Source organism: Bemisia tabaci, chromosome 1 (genome assembly GCF_918797505.1).
Source record: "Bemisia tabaci chromosome 1, PGI_BMITA_v3".
Classification (NCBI taxonomy): Eukaryota; Metazoa; Arthropoda; class Insecta; order Hemiptera; family Aleyrodidae; genus Bemisia; species Bemisia tabaci.
The window spans coordinates 3934558-3954224 of record NC_092793.1 but is presented as its reverse complement, the minus strand read 5'-3'; the positions used below and the strand labels follow the sequence as shown (position 1 = coordinate 3954224).

General features: G+C 35.3%; 2 protein-coding genes across 3 annotated transcripts in view; one reads left to right on the top strand and one right to left on the bottom strand.

The window, feature by feature from the left end:
• Positions 1-19667, bottom strand: part of LOC109032186 (RAD21 cohesin complex component verthandi) — a 74996-nt gene that overhangs the window by 21140 nt on the left and 34189 nt on the right. The window lies entirely within an intron of this gene.
• pps (protein partner of snf) overlaps positions 1-19667 on the top strand; it is a 37864-nt gene that overhangs the window by 5011 nt on the left and 13186 nt on the right. The window contains 9 exon segments of the mRNA XM_019044192.2: positions 258-365; positions 5184-5341; positions 6036-6293; positions 7636-7779; positions 8829-8997; positions 11496-11702; positions 14680-14795; positions 16427-16929; positions 17888-18028. Coding sequence (XP_018899737.2) covers positions 258-365; positions 5184-5341; positions 6036-6293; positions 7636-7779; positions 8829-8997; positions 11496-11702; positions 14680-14795; positions 16427-16929; positions 17888-18028 — 1804 coding nt within the window.

Sequence of the window (19667 nt, the reverse complement as noted above, 5' to 3'; positions counted from 1 at the left end):
ACAGGAATTGTCATAGAAAGAGATGTTTCTAATTTAGATGTTTCAAAGGAGCGCATTTTCGAGCTTTTAAAAGTTCAAAACAGCTGTTTGGTTGGAGAAAAAAATGAGATGTAATGTTGAAGTAATGAAAAGAACTCTCCAAAAATTCAATTCTGCTAGACATTTTGTTTTCACCATCTTTTTTTTTTTTGTGCCGTTAATTTTTTCTACCTCTGCCAACGTTTACTAGTGTAACACTTGAGTATGGTTTTGATTAGGATCGGTAGATGAATTTATGTGTGGATTGGGCCCAACAGAGGCGGCTAATCTGGATTCAGCTTTACAATCAGAGGCAGCGAAACGTTTGTTAGATCCACATTTACTAGGTAATTACAGTTGGATTTTGATTCCTCTTTGAAGCTTGACTTTTTGACGCATCTTTGCAAACTGAAATGTATATGTTAAGGTATATTGAGTTTTTTTCGGAGCAAACCTTACTAGAGTTCTTTTTAAATATATAATGACGGGTCAGCAGGTTTTTAAAGGGAACTCAGTGTTTTTGCATTAAATGTGTCTTGTTCTGCCTGTCCCAAACAATATTTTAGTTATGGAAATTTTGAAAGTTACTGACGTATTCAAACTTCACTCTTCCTGGCAAGTAACCAAAATCTCCTTCCTTCATGATCATTAGTCAAGTTTTTTATCAACAATAAATAATAACAATACATGTACATGAATCACTTGCAAATCTTTTTATACTCATCATGAAGGTTCAGAATTAGCCACTTTCTGAGGTACTGATGAATCAATTTCACCATGCACATAAACTTTTTTTCTATCAAATTACGTTTGTCCCTGAGAGAGTGGTCAGTTGTGGATTTTCATAATGAAGGGGCAAAGATCCACAACTTATTATAGGTTTTATGATGCGTTGAAAATTCTCAAGTTCAAAGTATCAGATATGGAAGTATTTTCATTTGAAAATTTTTTTTTTTGCTCTCTTGGAAGATGATTGAGACGAAAATCGAAAAATAGAAAAAAAAAGTAGGAATAACTCAAATTTGGTCGATTTAATTTGAACAGAAAAAAAGAGAAGATTTGAAAAAATTAAAATTGACAAATTGTGCGTCAATGTGCAAATTAACCATGAAAAAAAAACCCTTGTTCCTGTCTCGTTCAAAATTCATTTGATCTTATCATTTGGATGCATCCTCTCACTAAAAAGATTAAGCCGATTCAATGACAACTTCAGTTGATTTTTCGAACAGAAGGAAAGGATTGATCTTGAATAGATTTACTATCGTAAGTTTTTTAAAAATAATGGGATTTTATGCGATCATAGTATCTAAAGGTTTAAACGATAGCAAAAACAGTGTCCATCACAATCAGCACAAGGTACTTCCATCCAGAGTTGGAACATACCTATACAATTTTAGTGATGAACTTGACAATTCGCTGAAATGGATCATTGCTGCTATTGACTCATTTCTTACGAACTCATTTGTTTTTTTGAAACTTTTCTTGGAGTGTCTTTGAAAATGTTTTCATCTCAATCAGAGTGAATCTGTATTCTTTTTTTAAGCAGAAAAATCTCACTGGTTGCATGTAAAGCAGGTCCTTTTTTTCTTCATTTTCTGTTCTTGTTACTGTATGTACTTGCACCAACTCAACCAATGTATCGTACCTCCATGTAAATTTTTTGAGTTCTTCACCATTCTCGTAATCTCCCAAACAACTTCAACCAAGTTTTGCTTTTAGTAGAGTTTTGGCAGTTTCGAATTAATAGCGTATTTTCATTCGGTATTCCATCATTAATTGTAGAGCAAAAATAAGGCGTTTTTATTTCGTTATTGGAATATTCTTAATGGGCTTTCTGTTTTTCTCTCTCTCTCCCATTCTTCACTTTTGTGATCATCCTCATTTCATATTGTTATTTCGCTCCATCTCTCTTTGATTGTTTTCTATAGTTTTGTTGATCTCTGATAAGTTGAATCAATTTGGAAGAATATTTCATTAATGTAAAAACTTTTTTTCCCTCGAAAATTTCGTTTATATTGGTTATTGCAGTGAAAAATTCGATGCTCTTAAATTTTCAATCAATGCAATGAGTACAAATTTGTTCATTACTAAAGCAAGATGATCGTTCTAAACTAGCCATTTGGTGAGGCAAGTTTGCTTCTGAATCTAAATACAAAGTTCACTCTGCACTTGATAATTTAAAGCATATAACCTAAAAAGTATTCAGGTTGTAATTATTGATCCCAAAAATATTGTACCATTTTTTTTTTCAATGAATAGAATCGTATTTTTGAAGGACCCTAGGGCACACCGCCTTGACTGCTTCGTGCCTCAGGTCTATGCGCTATGAATTACTCTTATGATTTTATACTATAGAGTACAATAAGGTATCTTTTTCGCCTTTCTAAGAGAAAGGACAACTCATTGGGGAAATCCTGTGTAGTTTAATTCAGCAGACTTTCCATCTTAAATTTTTTGTGTCTGTCTCTTATGTATTTTATTATTTTCTTAATTTTTAGTGTATTTTCCGAAGGAAATACACTATTGCGTTCTCCTCTTATGTCAGACCTGGACCAAAGACCATGCAATGACCATCGATCCTGGGTTGTAGATTACGAATATGCATGCCGTTTGAATTCATGTTTATATATATCTGTTTATTTATGTATGTATTTCCGACTCATCGTGGTTTTTCCGATTTTTGCTGGGTCATATTTTCCTCATTTTCGAAGTTTTCGGGGTGAAACTTTTTGCGATGTAAATTGGAGGAACGGGACAAGCATTCTGCGAAAAATGAACAAAGATTGAAATATTAGATTTCGAATGGTGGGGGCAAGGAGTGGGGGGAGGTTCAATTTTGTGGTCGCAATAACTCGCGCCAATTATAAGATTTTCCCCCGAAATTACAGGAGGAAGATCTTACATAGTACAAGGCTGTTATTGAATTAGGGCGAAATCGGCCGAGCTGTTTAAAAATGGCGAGCTTTGAAAGTTTTAGACAGGGGGAGTGGGGCCGCACAGTGGGCCACGGACTGAAAATTGGTGGACAAGACGGCAATAGTGTCGCACAGTGAGTCACGGAGTTCGAGCCATCGTCAGTCAAGCTTGCCACATCGTTTGTTGACATTTTTCATATCTGACATTATATGAGGGATTTTAATTGCAATCTGGCGATTAAGTCTTTCGAATAATCAATTCCTCCAACAATGTAAACGTAAATATGACCTCAAAAGATTGATCCCATCGCCCGTTGGAAAATGCATTCTTCTTGCGGTGGATGTGCGGATTGCTTAAACAGACAGAAGCACTGAGGCCAGACACTCAAACAAAACAACTTTTTTTTTTCTTCTTTTTTTCTTTCTTTTTTGTAACTTCCAGGATAGGACGTCCAGCATGTTAATATTTTCCTTGTTTTTTGGCTCTTTTTCTTTTCTTTTTTCTTTTCTTTTTTGTGAAAAGAGAATATGAGAGAATACATCTAAATATGAGAATCTTTTTGCCAAAATTTAATTCTTTTCCAAATGGTTTTGTCAGTGCAGTTGCAATCTTTGTTCTTTGTGATTGGGTATGATTGTGGTTGTCATGAAGCTTAAACTTCATCATTTGCCATTACCCTCTAAAATTATCGGTATTTTCTTAGAATTATGAATGGAGAAACATTTTTTCCCCATTGTAAAGGAATGGAAAAAAAATTGAACCAAGATAACAGAAAAACTAATGAGGTACCAATAGGAGAAAACAAGACTAAGATGGCCTTTTTTTATTCTTCTCTTGCTTTTTTTACCTACCCATTTTGGACTAAATTTTGCCATGAGAAACCACTATTTCTGGTTCATCCATGAAAACGTCTATCTACCTAGGGAAACTAATGGCGCTTACGATGTTTCTAACATCAGCCAGAAATAGTAGTGCCCATTTGCAAAATGGAGTCCAATCGGTTTTCAGTTATTCTCACGATTCTCAGTAACTCAGCATTTTGACATCAAAATTTCATAGCTCAGATTCTTCAGTAACATCCTTTTTTCTCTTTCTTTCCTGTGGGTTTCTCCTCACTTTTTTCTTGCACTTAATAACTAAATAAACTTAAAAGTGTCTGTCATCTACTAACCTGAATGAACCACTAGATAGAATGTGAGTTTAAGTAGTATGCTGTATGTCTTCTCAGTAATATTTTGCTGGGAAAAGTATGTAACTAATTAAGTTTTCTCAAATCAAATTTCATAGTAAATATTAATAGTTTTAGCCAGTAAGTATTATTAGTTTTGAAAAATTTTAACGTCTTGCTTCTAAAAAAAAGAAAAATCTAAGGTTGAATGAAGCGTGTTCAGGGAACACCAATTTTCTCCTCCTCTGGAACGTTCCTCAATTTATGTCATCGTTTCCCGGACGAAGGAACGTAACTCAATTTCAAGGTCGCAAAATTGGCTCAAAAATATTTTTTACAAGAACGTGCTTGGGGAAATCTAGTTCAAAATTTGTCAGATTTTTGCATGAGATCAGGAGAAAAATCAGTGAAATTTTCAATTAGAAATACCCAAGATTCTCCTGGTAAAAATGCAATTTGTGAGAGGAAATATGGCAACATGGAAATGTGGTTACGTTTTTTTGTGAGGGACACGATGATATATCATTGTGTGATTTGCTTAGTCAACGAAACATAATGCTCAAATTCAGACACTGTTCTAATGGTTCACGCAAAACCATGATCAAGATATTTTTGCTTTAAAAAAAAAGGAAGTTTTCTTATTAACTGCAAACCACCTTCCAGCATTTTTCCTTTTATCTAATGCCATTAAAGCCAGCAGTGCTTTGTCAAAAACTAGGAAAAGTTTTTTACTGATGGTTTCTTCCAAGAAACTAAAACGTTGGACATCAATCGCACAAATTGCTGAATGAAAAGCGGAAGAACAAATAAGTAACATTGTTGTTCATGTCCACTGTTAGGCAAAAATAAGTTATAATGAGATAATATTAAAACACCTATTAAGATGAATTTTACTCTAAATTCAACCATTGTTTTGTTCCTTCCAAAATCACTCTCAACGTAGAACAGGTCAAAATACTCAATTTTGATCTTACCACGGAAAAAATTCTAAAAACATTGCTTTATCACATGTTTCCTTGCTCCACAGTCTAATCCTGCATTAATAATTTTTATTTATTCATGTTTTACCTTTCCGTTTTAGATAATTTGTATGTGAGTGATAAGGCAGAAAACAAACCCATGAATGTTCATAGCTCCATCCAGTTTGATCACTGCTACACATCATTCTATCAACCCAAAAAAGTGTCAAATGCCAGTGATGTTCGACAGCAACAACAAAATCAAGCAAACAAAGGAAAGGTACAAATGCTCATTATATCTGGCTTTTCATGTGAAATGCATGATTCTCAGTTCGCTCTTTATCAGGCAGGGATTTTTTTTTTTTTTTTTTTTTTTGAAAATTTCTAGACACCATAAAGCCAAATTTTGTTAAGATCTTTTTGTAGTTGGAACACCGATTTGCCAACCATCAAGTGCTCTTTTCCAGATTTTTCTAAAAGAGCGGCACTCTTCAGTCTGTTTGAAGCCTTTTCCCGCCCCCCTTTTTTCTATATTATATTAAATTTGTTTGAGATAATTTTCTCTAAATGATGAACCCTTCACCAAGACAACCCAGAAAATGTGTCATCATGGCTGTCCTTGAAAACTTTAGAGCTACTTCAGCTATGTTGCATGCGGCTCCCCAATGTCTCCAAATCTCGAATGAGTGATTCTTGGTCAGCACAGGCTATTAATTGTTAAAAATCCCAAAGACGGCGATCAGATTAAATGCGAAATCTAGTATCTGAAAGAATCATAGAGGTGTACTCTCTGCAACATGAAAAAACAATGTTGCTAGCCAATCATTTCTGGAAGATCAGTTATCATCTGTCTCCAGTCCCCTGCAACCTCATTTTATTTGTATTATGGTAGAAATATTGGAGAATTTAATAATAGTTTCTTCCCCCATCTGAACTTACTTGAGCTTTTTTTTTTCTCTTTCTCTGCTTTTAAGAACACAATTGTTATGGCTCAAAAGAAAACTTTGAAAACTCCTGGTATACTATCAAAGAGCTCAGTGAAACCAATCGCACCTACAGCTACGCAAGTTCCAGCTGTATCCAGTTCTGGTGAAGTTCAGCTTATCTTGTCACCTACAAAGCAGCTTCAACTGGGACCAATCACCACTCAATCTAGCAATTTCACAATTGTCAGCCCCTTGCAATCATCAGATTGTCATGCTGTCATCAAAACTCCAGCTGCCGGTCAAAAGGTAACCTACTCTGTCATGAAGAGAATAAAAAGCTTTCCAATGAATAAATTATGAGACTTTAAAATTTCACATCTCCTGTTAAAGACATCAATTGTTAGTCCCTGATTCAAGTAAGTTTCCTAGTTATGTGATTCATGTATCTGACTACACGCACATCACTTTTAGTTTAATGATTTCGCTTAGTGAAGTGGTCCATAGTTGGTTCAGTATTTATGTTCACACTTTAAATACATTCAACATATTGCTTGGTTTTTGATGGGGACGCATTTTTACCGTCTCATTTTGCTTGAAGTATATTACAAATATTTATATGACGAATATACATATCAACAGTGAAACCGCAGTAACACAAAGCTCACTTGAGTGGTTTTAAAATCTCCTTTCCCATTAAATTTTATCAAAAGAGAATATTTCTATTCTGTTGTTCGAGATTTTCTCAGAATGTCCTTCACACAGAGATAATAAATCAGAAGGACATCAAGAAATGACGTTTAGTATTTTTCCATCTAAAAAATGAAGTATGGCAGGAAGTCTGCAACCTTTCAAATTGAGACAGACATTCCTGCAGTTTCACCATTGATATGTCTCTTCACTCCACTCACAGAAACTGCAAACATTGTCCTATATCTACCGAAAAATTTCTGTAGGAAGTAATATTTATTGTGATGTCAATGTAGCTCTTCTATTTTGATTTGTCCCTCCCTCCTCCCTCCTCATTTTGTCATCATCATAATTTTAGTCAAATGTAGCACCTTTAGTAAAATTCATTATTTGACTTATCATAATCAACTAAAAATGAAGTTTCTGAGGCAAGCTAAACTAGGGCTTCTACATTATTTGACTTAGGAATTTTACCTCAGGATGAGATGATAAACTCACCTGATAGAACATCGTCATTGAAGAAAAAATCTAATGACAGCAATTGAAGGCTTTATTCGTATTGGCATGAACATGCTAAGACTTTAATTGCCTAGCTCCACGACGTACTAATTTTTAGGAGTTGAGGATAATGTGAATCACTCTTCTTATCTGTCCCCACTCACCATGCTCTTATCAGCTTCCACTTTCAATTTAGAATTTCAAGGAGTGGGAGGGCTACAAGCCAGGTTTTATCAGTTCCAACCATGATAGCTGAATAGTAAGATGTTTCTTACCATTATGAAATAAATGTGTGCCTCAATGCCGGCATGTTTCAAGATTTTTGTTCCGTTTATATGGGAGGCATAACAGTCCAAAGAAAAAATTAAATTAAATAAAAAACTTCCATGTATCTTTCATATTAATGCTAAAGCAATGTTTTTATTAAGGGTTGATCAAATTGTTTCTATTTTCCTTTTAACAGACGGAGGGTCGCACTCTTATGAGAATAGTGCCGAAACAGGGCCCAAAATTCTCAAAGCTGTCTCCTGGTCAGGAGTTAAATGTTCAGAACATCAATTTATCCATATTGTCACCATCAAAAGTTGTGCAAAGTCCCTTGAAGCAGGTAAATTACTCCTTTACTTTTAAAAATACTTGTAAGACTCTTTGCTTGACTCAGAATTGAATCAGTGAGTTTTGAAACACACCAACTCGATAACTCAAAAATGCGCAACTTTCATTAAAGACGGTCAATTTTTATGAAGGTCATTGAAGTTAGCGCATCTGTTCCAGCTTGGACCTTTAAAATGTTCGTAAGTGCCTGTCTTTCAGTACCAAACATCTTTTTCTTAGACTAATTTCTTCAGCTACTGTGCAGTTTTGTTTGTGTCTTGATTACTTTAATTTTTCCGAGTTGGTGTGTTTTCGTTCTCACTTATTCAATTCTAAACTGTACGAAAAGCACTAAATTACTGAAAGTAACCATCCACAGGAAAAAGGAGCTTACTGCTGGAAGGCATGTTTTTTGGAAGATTTTTGTCAGATCAGCTCAAGTAATCACAATTTGAGTTCTGTATGCAAGAAACCGTCTCGTGTTCTGATGAACAATTGTCGAGCCGTTTTGTTTATTTCTGTGCTAGGAGAAAGCATAACAGTTAGATTTAAATCCAAAATATTGAGCATGGATCACTGAAATTTTTGACGTTAAATAGGTTTTTCTTTAAACTGCATTTTTTGAACTTAGAATTTTAAACCCTCATAACTCCAGTTTACTTTGACGTCTTTGTTTGATTTGCAACGGCATTGTGTGTGTTTGGCTATTTAGCCTCTTAGAAATCTACCAAGCAGTTTAACAGCACATCATCTTCAAAAGCTATATCTCAGCAAATTTGAATACTAATAAGTAAACTTGAAGAGGGTCTTGTTAAATTGCTAATTATTCCATCAAAAGTATAATTTAAACTGTATGTCAGTTGCCTTTTTAATTCGCTGTGAAATGCAATTGTTGGATTACATTTAGTCCATCCCTTACAATATGCATTTAGAAATTTTGGAAGTTGTCTGTTGATGTAAATCAATCGTCAAAGTTATTAACTCTTTTGGGTGGTTAGAACCAATTCTATTTTTATTTTCTTCCATTGATTGTTAACATGCAATACGCCCCTTTTCTCTCAGCAGCAGGTTGCAGTTGGAGACCATAAAGTTGGCAAAGTGAAATTGAACAGGCAGCCTTTGAAGTTGAGAAAGCAGGAGGACAAACCTCCCAGTTCAATCAATGAAAAACAGAGACAGTTAGATATGCAGCTAAAGAAGGTGTCTCTCAACAAAAACGACAATACTGAAGGTAAGCAATGCTGTTCTGATCAGAGGAACATTAAAGGTATTTAAGATTTTTGGAAATTTCCAGCTGCAGCAAATTGTGATTTGAGTTTGGGCATCAAACTGAACAGGATAAATCTTAGAATATCATGGTGAAAATGTACTATTTTAATTAACTAACCTTAATAGAGATTGTATTTTGTTTGGGGTCATATCTACAGCATGACTTGTTAAGCATGTTTACTTTCTCATGATCAGTGAGAAACAAATTGAGAAAAATGTGGTTACAAACCACATGAGGATTGTGCTAATAATCCTGAAACATCTTCCGAATTTGATCCAGAATTTGTGTAACAAAATTTTGTATGTACCAGCGTCCCTGCAATGGGCCAAATATTTTCTATTAAAGTAAGGCTTGCTTACTAACTCTAAAAAACACTTGAATGGTATAGGAGTGCTGCGCAACTGTTTCGATCATATCACCAAACAAAATACGACTATTGTGTTCAACGACTAATACACCTGCATTCACACCCCTTCCTATTAATATAGTAAATGGAAATCTTTCTGTGCTCCTCACTCAACTTTCTGATGAAACTTCATTCCTCATTAACTTAAACTTTTAGAAGCACCGGGAAAACTTCAATAAATGCTAAGCCAGGGTGTCTACAAGTCCAGAAATAGTACGGATTTTTTAAGGGCGGTGCGGAAGTACTGAAAAAGTGTGGAAATTCTGCAAGAAGGTCCGGAATTTTTTGTCATTTTTGTCGCAATTTAAGCGAAAAATTCAAATTTTTGAAGTTTTTTGAATTTCGTCAATTGGAGGTACTGAAAAAGTACTGAAATTTTCTGTGGAGGAGATACTGAATTTCTTGGGAATGTACTGAAAAAGTACCGTTAAAGTACTGATTTTTAGCCAGCATGTTTTAGTAGACACCCTGGCTAAGCAAACCCTCAAGTATAAGCTCAATAGATTCTGGAGCTATGGTAGTCTTACAAAAAAATAGCTTCTATTGCCTAGGTCCCAGGAGTCCTGAGTTATTAACGTCATGACAACATCACATAATTTATTGATTTTCATTATTTTAAACCGCTCAGCTTGTGTTTCTCTTAACTCTTCCTTTTTCCAAGATGAGTTGAATAATTTTTACTAGCACCTAATTCCTAATTTTTCTTCAAGTAAAAATCTTCTTAACCCATTGTCGCTTTTCTTAATTGTCTCTTGTTATTTCATGTCATCTTTTTTTCAAAATTATTTTACGCTCAACTATTCGAGTGATCCTGGTATCTTTATTTGTCCCTATTTTATTTAAGATTTCTTTCAACTTATTTATATTCTCAACAAAGTATAATTTTAACTAGACTAGGTCACCACAGGGAACAGCCTTGGTCAACTTGGCTGAAATACATCAAGTCATTCTCGACAAAATGCTCCCTGGTTTAATGAGATTCACAGCGAGGCATGACCTGAACATCTTCAGTAAAATTCTTGAAGTTATCAAAATAAGAATTAGTTTGAAATACATGTTTTGGCAACGAAACAATTTTTGATACATAAACAGATACACATAATCATGCACTAACTCTAATTTTCACACCTTCAATGTTAATTTCCTTTTCTCTTTTTTCACCCATTTTCATTTTGTACCAAAGATTGATCAATGGATATTTCCTCAATTTCCATGTGAATTTATATCCTCGTGTTGTTTTCTTTACCTGAACAATTTTCAACTTGTAGAGGAATACATATGGGTAAGGGTTGAAATTGGTCATCTCGCAGAAATAGCCAAACTTTAAGGGAGGCCTGATTTTGGCAGCTACAAATATCCCTTCGTTTTTTCTCGTTTTCTTTTCTTCTTTTTTTTCTCTTGTTCACTTCATCTCATGTCTATTCTAAATTTACGTTTTCAACCCTTACATATTGTCACTGAAGAATCAATACAGCTTAATGCACTTCTGAAAATGTTACAGAGGAGTAGAAAAATGTCGATATGTATTAATACCACCTTTGAAAAGTAGATCAAAGGTAAATCTTTAAATTGCTAATTGAATCCCAATTGAGAATATTTACTTTGGGATACTATATCACTACGTCGTTTCTTTGTATATTTCACTGTGTGTAGGAGACTGTGTTTGAATTCCTAGAATGCATTTCTTTTGTGGAATTGCAATATCCTGATGTTTAGGTCAGACAGGATTGTTTCTTAAGTGACAATATTCAAAAGTGGTATCAATTTTATAATGTACTTTCTTTTTGGCATGAACTGTAAATTACAAAGGTGAGGTCTTGAATAACAAACTGGTCTCTTTGCTCCTTCCTTTGTTTCTGTTTTATATTTTTGTGTAATCCTCTCTAAACCTCTAACACTCTTCTGTGTCTCACATCTGTTTCCTAGCAAGATCATATAATTGTTTCATGTAATATTCCTGGTATGATAAAAATATATATGTCTTTCAAGGTTGAGTTATGAGCTTTAAGTTAGTTGTAATCTTAACAAAATACCAATGCTTTTGATTTTTGAGGTGTCGCCTTCGTTTCGTCTTCTGGAGGGCCAGTTGAAGTTAAAACTTCTAATGTCGAAACTAAACCGGCAACCTCCGGAAAGAAGCAAGCGCCTAAAACAGTTTCTGCTCCTCTTGTCGTCGGGCCGGAACTTTTCTCTGCTCCCGATATTATAAGGAGAATTAGCACCGAACAAAATCTAACAAAACCTGATGATAAAAATCTAGGTTTGTTAAACTAATGTTTTTCTCCACTTCTACCACTCGTTTATATAGCCTTACGTTTTATGTACCAGTCCATGTCTAGGTTTGACAAACATATTTTTGTCCGCAGCTTCTTGCAACTGTAGAATCTATTTCTTCTTTTACTTTCCTTTTTATATTTTCTCATGCAACCAGGTAGTTAGAGAAAGTTGACAGCAACATTTATCTACCCGAAGATGTGAAAAACTTCTCAGTAAATCAAAATCAATGGCTGCTGGTACTCTCTCATAAACATGCGCCAAGTTTATTGATGAGAGGTGCAGAAAGAGCTTGATCTCATCCTTGGAATTTGCGGATCACACTAATCATGAGAAGTAGGAGGGATTTGAGGAAATATTCAGAAAAGGGTGGTGCTTCTCTTTTATTTTTTTTTCTCTAGTAACTCACAAATTATCCGGGAAGCTTGGCATTTTCCAGTCAATTATTATGGAAATTGGGTATTTAAATCTAAAGAAAAAAATCTAGAAAAAAGCAGCTGGCATCTCAAAACTTTCTGGTCCCCTTATTATATCTTTTTAATTTTATTTGAATCAAAACTGTGAAGGTCAAGTCAGTCCAGGAACTAAACGTTCACTTCAGCCAATTAAGGAAAAACATCCATAAAAAGCAAATTGCTATGGTGAGTCCTGTGACCCTCTACACCAGATTTTTGAACATTTAAGGTCTATTTTGTGACAGTTGCATTTCCCACAGGGCACTTTCTCCACCCAAAAAACGCAAACCGGCCAGGATATCGATCGGGAGTTTTTCAGGGCTTAGGGCGTCACCAAGACTCAGCTTGCTAGTATTCAGCTTGTTATTAATTTTTCCCCTTAAATTTTATACCATTCGTTGATTAAGTATGTATATATTATGCTGATTGAGCTATCCTAAAACTAATTTTTTTATGGTTTTTTCCTTGGTGTGCGTTTTTTTTTTCATGTAGTTTTGCTTCTGTTTTCTGTTCTGTGCATTTTCAAATTGATCACATCTGCATTGGTGAATTCTTTGTTCACTGCTGATTTATTGTCTGTATAGTAAAATATAATTTGTGTTTTAGAAGATATTGAAAGAATCAAAAAGATTGCTAACTATCAAAATAAACAGAAAAATCAAGTAACTGTAGGTGAAATAGAAACTCAGATACCTGAGTGATATCAAACAAACGGATGCTCATAACTTCCATATTTTGTGGTCGAGTCTCTGTTGTTTTGAAATTCGAAAAAAATTATTCTTTTTTTTTTTGTGTTTGTTTGTTTGTTTGTTTACTTTGTCTCTAAGAAGATAAAGGAAAACTCAAGGCAAATATTAGACCTTACTTCATTCAGAGATACATCTAAAAATATCTAGAGCCCAGGAAAAAAACCTTTGCAAGTGCGTGAATAACTTATTTTTAATTTTGTTCGTGCCTTTTGCTCTGTAAATAAAGAAAATAAAATAAAAATGGAAAATAGAAAAGAAACAATGATTTGCACTGTATTTAGTGCCTAGCATTGATCTACATTACATTTGACCGCAGGAGGTGAATGTATTTTTCGAAAAGCAGTAATGCCTTACTCCAAATGGACTGCATTTTGCAATTAGGAACTATAAATTCCGTTCCAACGTATGTGCAATTACCAAGTGTTTTTTCTGATGAGCCGGAATTTATAGGTCCAAATTGCAAAATGCAGTCCAAATGAGAGTGAATGAAATTTTTTTTACCCAAGTTTCACTGTTTGACAAACAATTTGCGGGAGGTTTTTCAATTTTAAGTGCACTGCATGACAGACAAACTATCAAAATACCATTTTTCTCTGCCTCATTAGTCCACTCTAAACTCTCAAGATGTTAATCCGCAACATATTTTGCCTTCAAGAATAAAATTTGTCTCACCATCATTTTTCAAGCTTTCTTTCCTCTAACCATTTTCGTTACGAGTGGTTACCATTCTTTTTATGTTTGATCCTGCGTAACTCAAGCTGCATGTTAGCTCTGTATAATCACTGATGCTTTTGTTGTCTTGCAGTGTATTAAGAGAAAAATCGGTTTGCTTTCTCTTCATGATGCTACAAATGGGCTTTTGATTTCAACAATTTTAATTGGTTAATAGATGTGTTCTCTTGGTGATGGTCCTTTGTTCAACTCGGTTTCTACTGAAATCTGTGCATAAACATTATAGTCCTAAAAAATAACCACAGGTTTTACTCTGGCATAAGCCCTTTTTTCCCCCTTTTCCTCTTACATCATCTTTTGCTTCATATTAGAGGTTTTTAATTTTAAGCTCCTGTACACTTTTCTACAATGTAACGACTCAATGTTAGATGTCCACTACAGTGCAGTAATGGTGGATAGTAGATTAAATCAGATCAAAATTGAATCTACTAAAGTTATGAAATCATAGTTTTTTAAAAGTTTATCATACTCTCAAATTGCTGGATTTAACTTAAAATAGGTCTAGAACATCATTTTCAGAATGTTTTGCTTAAATAGGAGTCAGCACAGGGTTGCTGTTGTTGCCAAGTAGAGTTTAGCAGAAATTTATTTTCCATATCACCGGATTCCGATCCAGATCTGAGTACAGATTTTTTTTTATCCATTTGGAACTGGATACTAGAAAATTTGTGGAAGTATTAATTGGTTAATTAGAAATGAGGAATTCTTATTGCCCGTTACATTATGCACTAAAGTCGCAACATGACCATCATTTGTCCACTGATAAACCATTTTGTCTGCTGTGTTGTGTTCAAGTTTTGTAGAAAAAATAAATATTGTAGTACTGCTTTTCATATATTTTCTACTGGGCCATTGCCCAGGTAATTAGTTTGATTGCCTCTAAATCCTTTTCCTTAGATAATTTGGGTTTTTTCCCGTATGTAAATTTAACTGTGATTAATCTGCTGTGTGTCAAAGATAAACTAGTTTGTCAATTAAGTTTTCTTTTGATCCTTTTTTTCTCAGATTTTGTTGTTTTATTTTACAGATAACAGTGAGGCTATGGTTGCCAAGTTACACGAGCTGAACTACAACCCTGATATGATCGCTGTCTCAAGCGATGGATCTCTAATACATCATTCTCAAAATTTGCAGGAAGAATTGGTAAAATTAATCATACAATTTTTCAATAGTCCCCTATTTTTATTTGTCTTTAGTGGATTGAAAAAACCGCATTACGGTACAATATTCAGACAAATTTCCATCTCTCTTCCAATATTTTGTCTCTCGTCAAGTTAAAACTGTGGAAGGATAATCTTTAACGCTGTAACTGAGAAGAACCCTTTTTGCACCTAAGTCCTCGATTGTAAAGGACTTGGTACGTCCTGTCTGTTAAATCACTAAAAATGGTTTTTTGGAATTTTAACCCAAAAAATAATAATATGTTCCTACTAATTAATAAAAAAAATGTGTTATTGAAGAGAAAATAGCTTGCTGCATACATTTCTAATGTTGAAGGTAGGTCTTATTGGCTGTTATAAAAATGTATGGAAGATTTGAATTTCTGCTTAAATTTTTTGAAATATTCTTCACTGGTCAAAACAAGGAAATACAACTGAGGAACTCGATGAAAATATATTTTTCAGTTTTCCTAAGCACCTCTTAGAGACTGTATTACACCAAAAATAGTTGTTTACTCTAGACCCTGACATGTTACCTTGGAGACAGTGAACTTCAAGTTCATGTTTGTTTATATTTTGAGGTTAATGTGTGTTTGCTCTTTTTGTTTCTTTGAATTTCATTTCAAATGTAAAGTGTTGCCAGCCATTTGAGCACCATCTATCTACATTTGTTAGTAGTTTTCTCTATGACTCATAACTGTGTCAAGAAAAGGCTTAGACTTACAAATCACTGGTGATCTTTTCCGTTCTAAATTGAAGATCTTGTGATCATTCTTATTCTCAAGTGTCCAGTGTAAAATCTGGTTTGGTTATTGTTGTAAAAATTTATTATCAAGCATCGAGACAAAGGAAAAATGGAATAGTATACATAGGTTTATCAAGCGAGTCCTTGACTTGAAAAAAAAACGATCTAAATCCCAGACAACCTGCCAAAGTAGTGCTTCTGAGCGTTTCCAACATTCAAATTAAGAGGTGGATTAGTTTTAGCCGGTCGGCTCCTTTTTCTTACCCATCGTGATGTATTTTGAATAAATAGAGCCCAACCGGCACTACCTCGTACTTTTTTTTTTCGTGGCAGATCAGTACAACAACATAGGAAATTCGTCATTCATTAATTTTTTTAGTTTCACTAAGTTCTTCAAAATTTTTCTTGTGCAGTTTTATAGTTAGGGAAAATGTTTCTATGGATCTGAGTGTTTCCTTGGAAATTCTAAAACCATCTCGTGCAGCAGACACACACACAAAAAAGAAAATAATTATCAAGCTTGTTTATCAGTGTTAAAGTTCTCTTCCTATACTTCTTTCTCATTCTTTTTGTTTTCTCATCCTTCTTTATTCGTCTTCTACAGTAAGTAACAAGGTTAAAATTTAAAGTCCAACAACAGTCTTTCAAAATCTCCACAGTCTAAATATCCTCCACACACTTTCATATTTATAGCAAAGACAGCAATGCCACAAACATAAATAAATCCCTGAAAAACCATGACTTTGCCACTTCAAAACAACAAACCTAGACCGTTTTTATGGAAAATTCCTTGATACATAATTTTGCTTTTCTACCTCTCATTGTATTATTTTCCAAACCTGATAATTTGTTGTATTTTCATTTTACAGCCTGTTGCGGATAGTAGCACAGGACTTGATCTCAATAATCTTCCTGTAGTTTTTGCATCAAATCAAGATGACATGATCTCAAAATCACCTCAAATCTCCAAAAGGCCAGGGGCAAAATCCCTTTCCTTCAAGCAAATGACACTCAGCAACAATTTGAAAGTCATCTCGCCGAAAACTGGCGATAAAGTCCTCACCACAAAAATTAACCAGCCCTCTGAAGCCCCCATGAACCAGCAAAGAGATCTGGACATGAATAATTTGCTGTCCCCAAGTTTTTTATCAGATGCTCCTTTGTCGCGTAAGAAATCTCTACTCCAGGAGTCCCCCGCTGCGCGGGGCACTGGAAGAGAAAGGAAAGTTAATCCTAAGTATGACACAGCTTACACTGATGGTGCTGAGTTAGATTTGGATTCTAAGCCAGCAGTTGGTACTCCAAAGAAGCCAGCCAGTGCTAAAAAACAAGACAGAAGGAGGTCAAATGAAAAGAAAAACCCTGGGAACAGGTAAAGTACTTAAACATAAACTTTAATCTGTAAGATTTTTGTTTCTACCAAAACCAATTTCCAAATTAGCTTATGCAAATTTTTGCGAGTAGATACGGTCTGCCTATTCGACCAGATTGGCAGGGTTACAACCCAAAAGAGAAAAATACTCAGCTGAAGTCAAGAACTAAACTCAGTTGCTTATTGAATTGGAAGTATTTCTGCCAAACGGAACTGTGTGCATTATGACGTGAGCCCTGTTATGCATATATTCTTATGGGTCTCAGGGCTCATGTCTTAATGCACATAGTTCTGTTTGGCAGAAATATGTCCAATTATGACCAGTGTTCGCAGCCAGCCATTTTTTGATCCACCTCGGGAGGTGGGCTGAGAATTTGGATGTGGTCGTCATTGCTGCCAGCATGAAAACCAAATGTTGTAGACGCTCTGTCGCCCGGAGGGAATTTTGTGTTGTTGTAATGGAGGTCGGCAATAAGTCCAAAACTGAACTAAATTCACTTTCAGAAATTAGACTTATGTCTCTTTCATTTTCAGTGTTTTCATCATTTTATATTTTAATTTGCTAGGGTCTGTGAAGTAATTTTTTCCTCGAAATTTTGGGGGGAAAAGAAATTCGGGGGATTAAATGAATATTAAGTAAGTAGAGGGTAATGAAAAAGCAAAGGTTTTCAGAAACCCCCCAAAAAGGAATCTTCCGGAATAAAAGGAAAAAGCTACAAAGATGAAATGAAGTAGCAAGGAATTTAGCGGTAACAAGTAAACATCAAGAAAATTTTTCCTGTTTTCTCTTAAAACTGTATTTCCATTGAACTTTTCCAAACAGTCGCAGCTAACTTTTTTTGGTGTGTGTAACTTTGTATTCTCCAAAAATATTTAATAATGAGGTAAAGTATTTTATTTTTTCATTTGCTGTGTATAAATTTTTTCGAATTTCCTTTTATATTTGAATAATTTTCAGAGTTGGGAATGAAAATTTGGATGGAGATGAAATAGCTGCAGCTTTAGACGACAACCTTCCAAGCGAGGATGATCAGAGCTGGAACTCTGAGGATGACCCAGATAGACTATGGTGTATTTGTAAAAAACCCCACAACAATAGGTAAGTTACATAACTTATTTTTCCTTACTGTAATAAGCAGCTTTTCTCCCTTTGTCTTTAACAGGAGTTCAACTCTACATCAAAGACTGCGTAAATGGATATGCATTAATGGAGCAAAGATGATAACTTTCCTCCTCAACGATTTTGCCTTTCTTTTTTTGAGCTTTTTACTATATCTTATAGTGACATTCTCATTACTTGAAGCTAGATAGATCCTGGTTTTTCAAAATAATCATACTTATTTAATAGTCGCTTTTATGGCGCTCTGTGACGTCTGATCACTACAGCACTGGGTCCTCCCAGAACCAGTCGGGGAGTTGGCACTCCTTCATTTCATTTAAAATACCCTGTCACCACCCTTTTCTGGATGTCCCCTTTATCTCCTCCAAGGAGGAACCCAATCAAGCATCTGCTTTGGCAGCCTCTCTTCCATCATCCTGTTACCTTGACCATGCTGACCAGCTTGACGAGCTGTTTGGTCGTGACGTCGAGTACAATGGGCCTGTTGCAAACTTTTGCTAGAGCAAAACTATGAGTTGTTTCATATAGATAATGCCTCAAAAATCTCGATGAGCGCATTGGCAAAGTCTGAAATGCACTCATAACTTCACAATCTGCGCAAGAAAGTTGCGGTTTTTTGAGCTCCCCGCTTCAAAAACGATACTACGGCACAGGTGAACATTTTGTTAGAGGAGTCGTTCCATCGTCGGCAATATTCATCATGGCAGACGCTTCCGCAGCTCTGCGCGGAGAGTTCAAGGTCAGTCAAAGCGGGCGAGGAAAATATGAACGTAAAAACGCCGATTGTTATCTGGTCTTATCCTGGTCAGGTGTTATTTCGTCCCATCACACGTGTTTTGGCGGATTGCCGTCAGTCATGATGAATATTGCCGATGATGGAACGACTCCTCTGACAAAATGTTCACCTGTCCCATAGTATCGTTTTTGAAGCGGGAAGCTCAAAAAACCGCAAATTTCTTGCGCAGATTGTGAAGTTATGAGCGCATTTCAGACTGTGCCAATGCGCTCATCGTGATTTTTGAGGCATCATCTATATGAAACAACTCTTAGTTTTGCTCTAGCGAAAGTTTGCAACAGGCCCATTGTCATTTTCAACTTCCTTGATCTGACGCACTCTATCAATATGAAACAATCAACCTGTGTCAAACATTTTAATTGTGTTTGTCAAATATATCAGAAACCAGTTTGCCTCAAAAGCCCAGTCGTCAAAACCATCATAGACAGTGAAATCAGTCGAAAGAAGGGGGAATGATTTGGAGGCAGAAACTTGTAGATGAGATCGGGTTGATAATTTGATAGAGTGCGTCAGATAATGGTATCAAGAATGACATTGTGTTTGACATCGTGACGGAACAGCAAGTCTGGTATGGTCATTTTATGGGATGGTGAAAAAAAGACTGCTAAAGGAGATGCTTGATCGGGTTCCTCCCAAGAGGGCTTGAAGAGAGAGTGCCCAATGAAAGAATGGTAACAGGGAGTTTTACATGAAAAACTGGAGTGTTAATTCTCTGGTGGTGGTCATGCGTCTCGGAGAGGCAGAGAATGCGGTAAAAACAAATCTAACGTACGTATGGATGGGAATAAGAAAAACACTTACAGAGTCGAACTTACTCTTGAG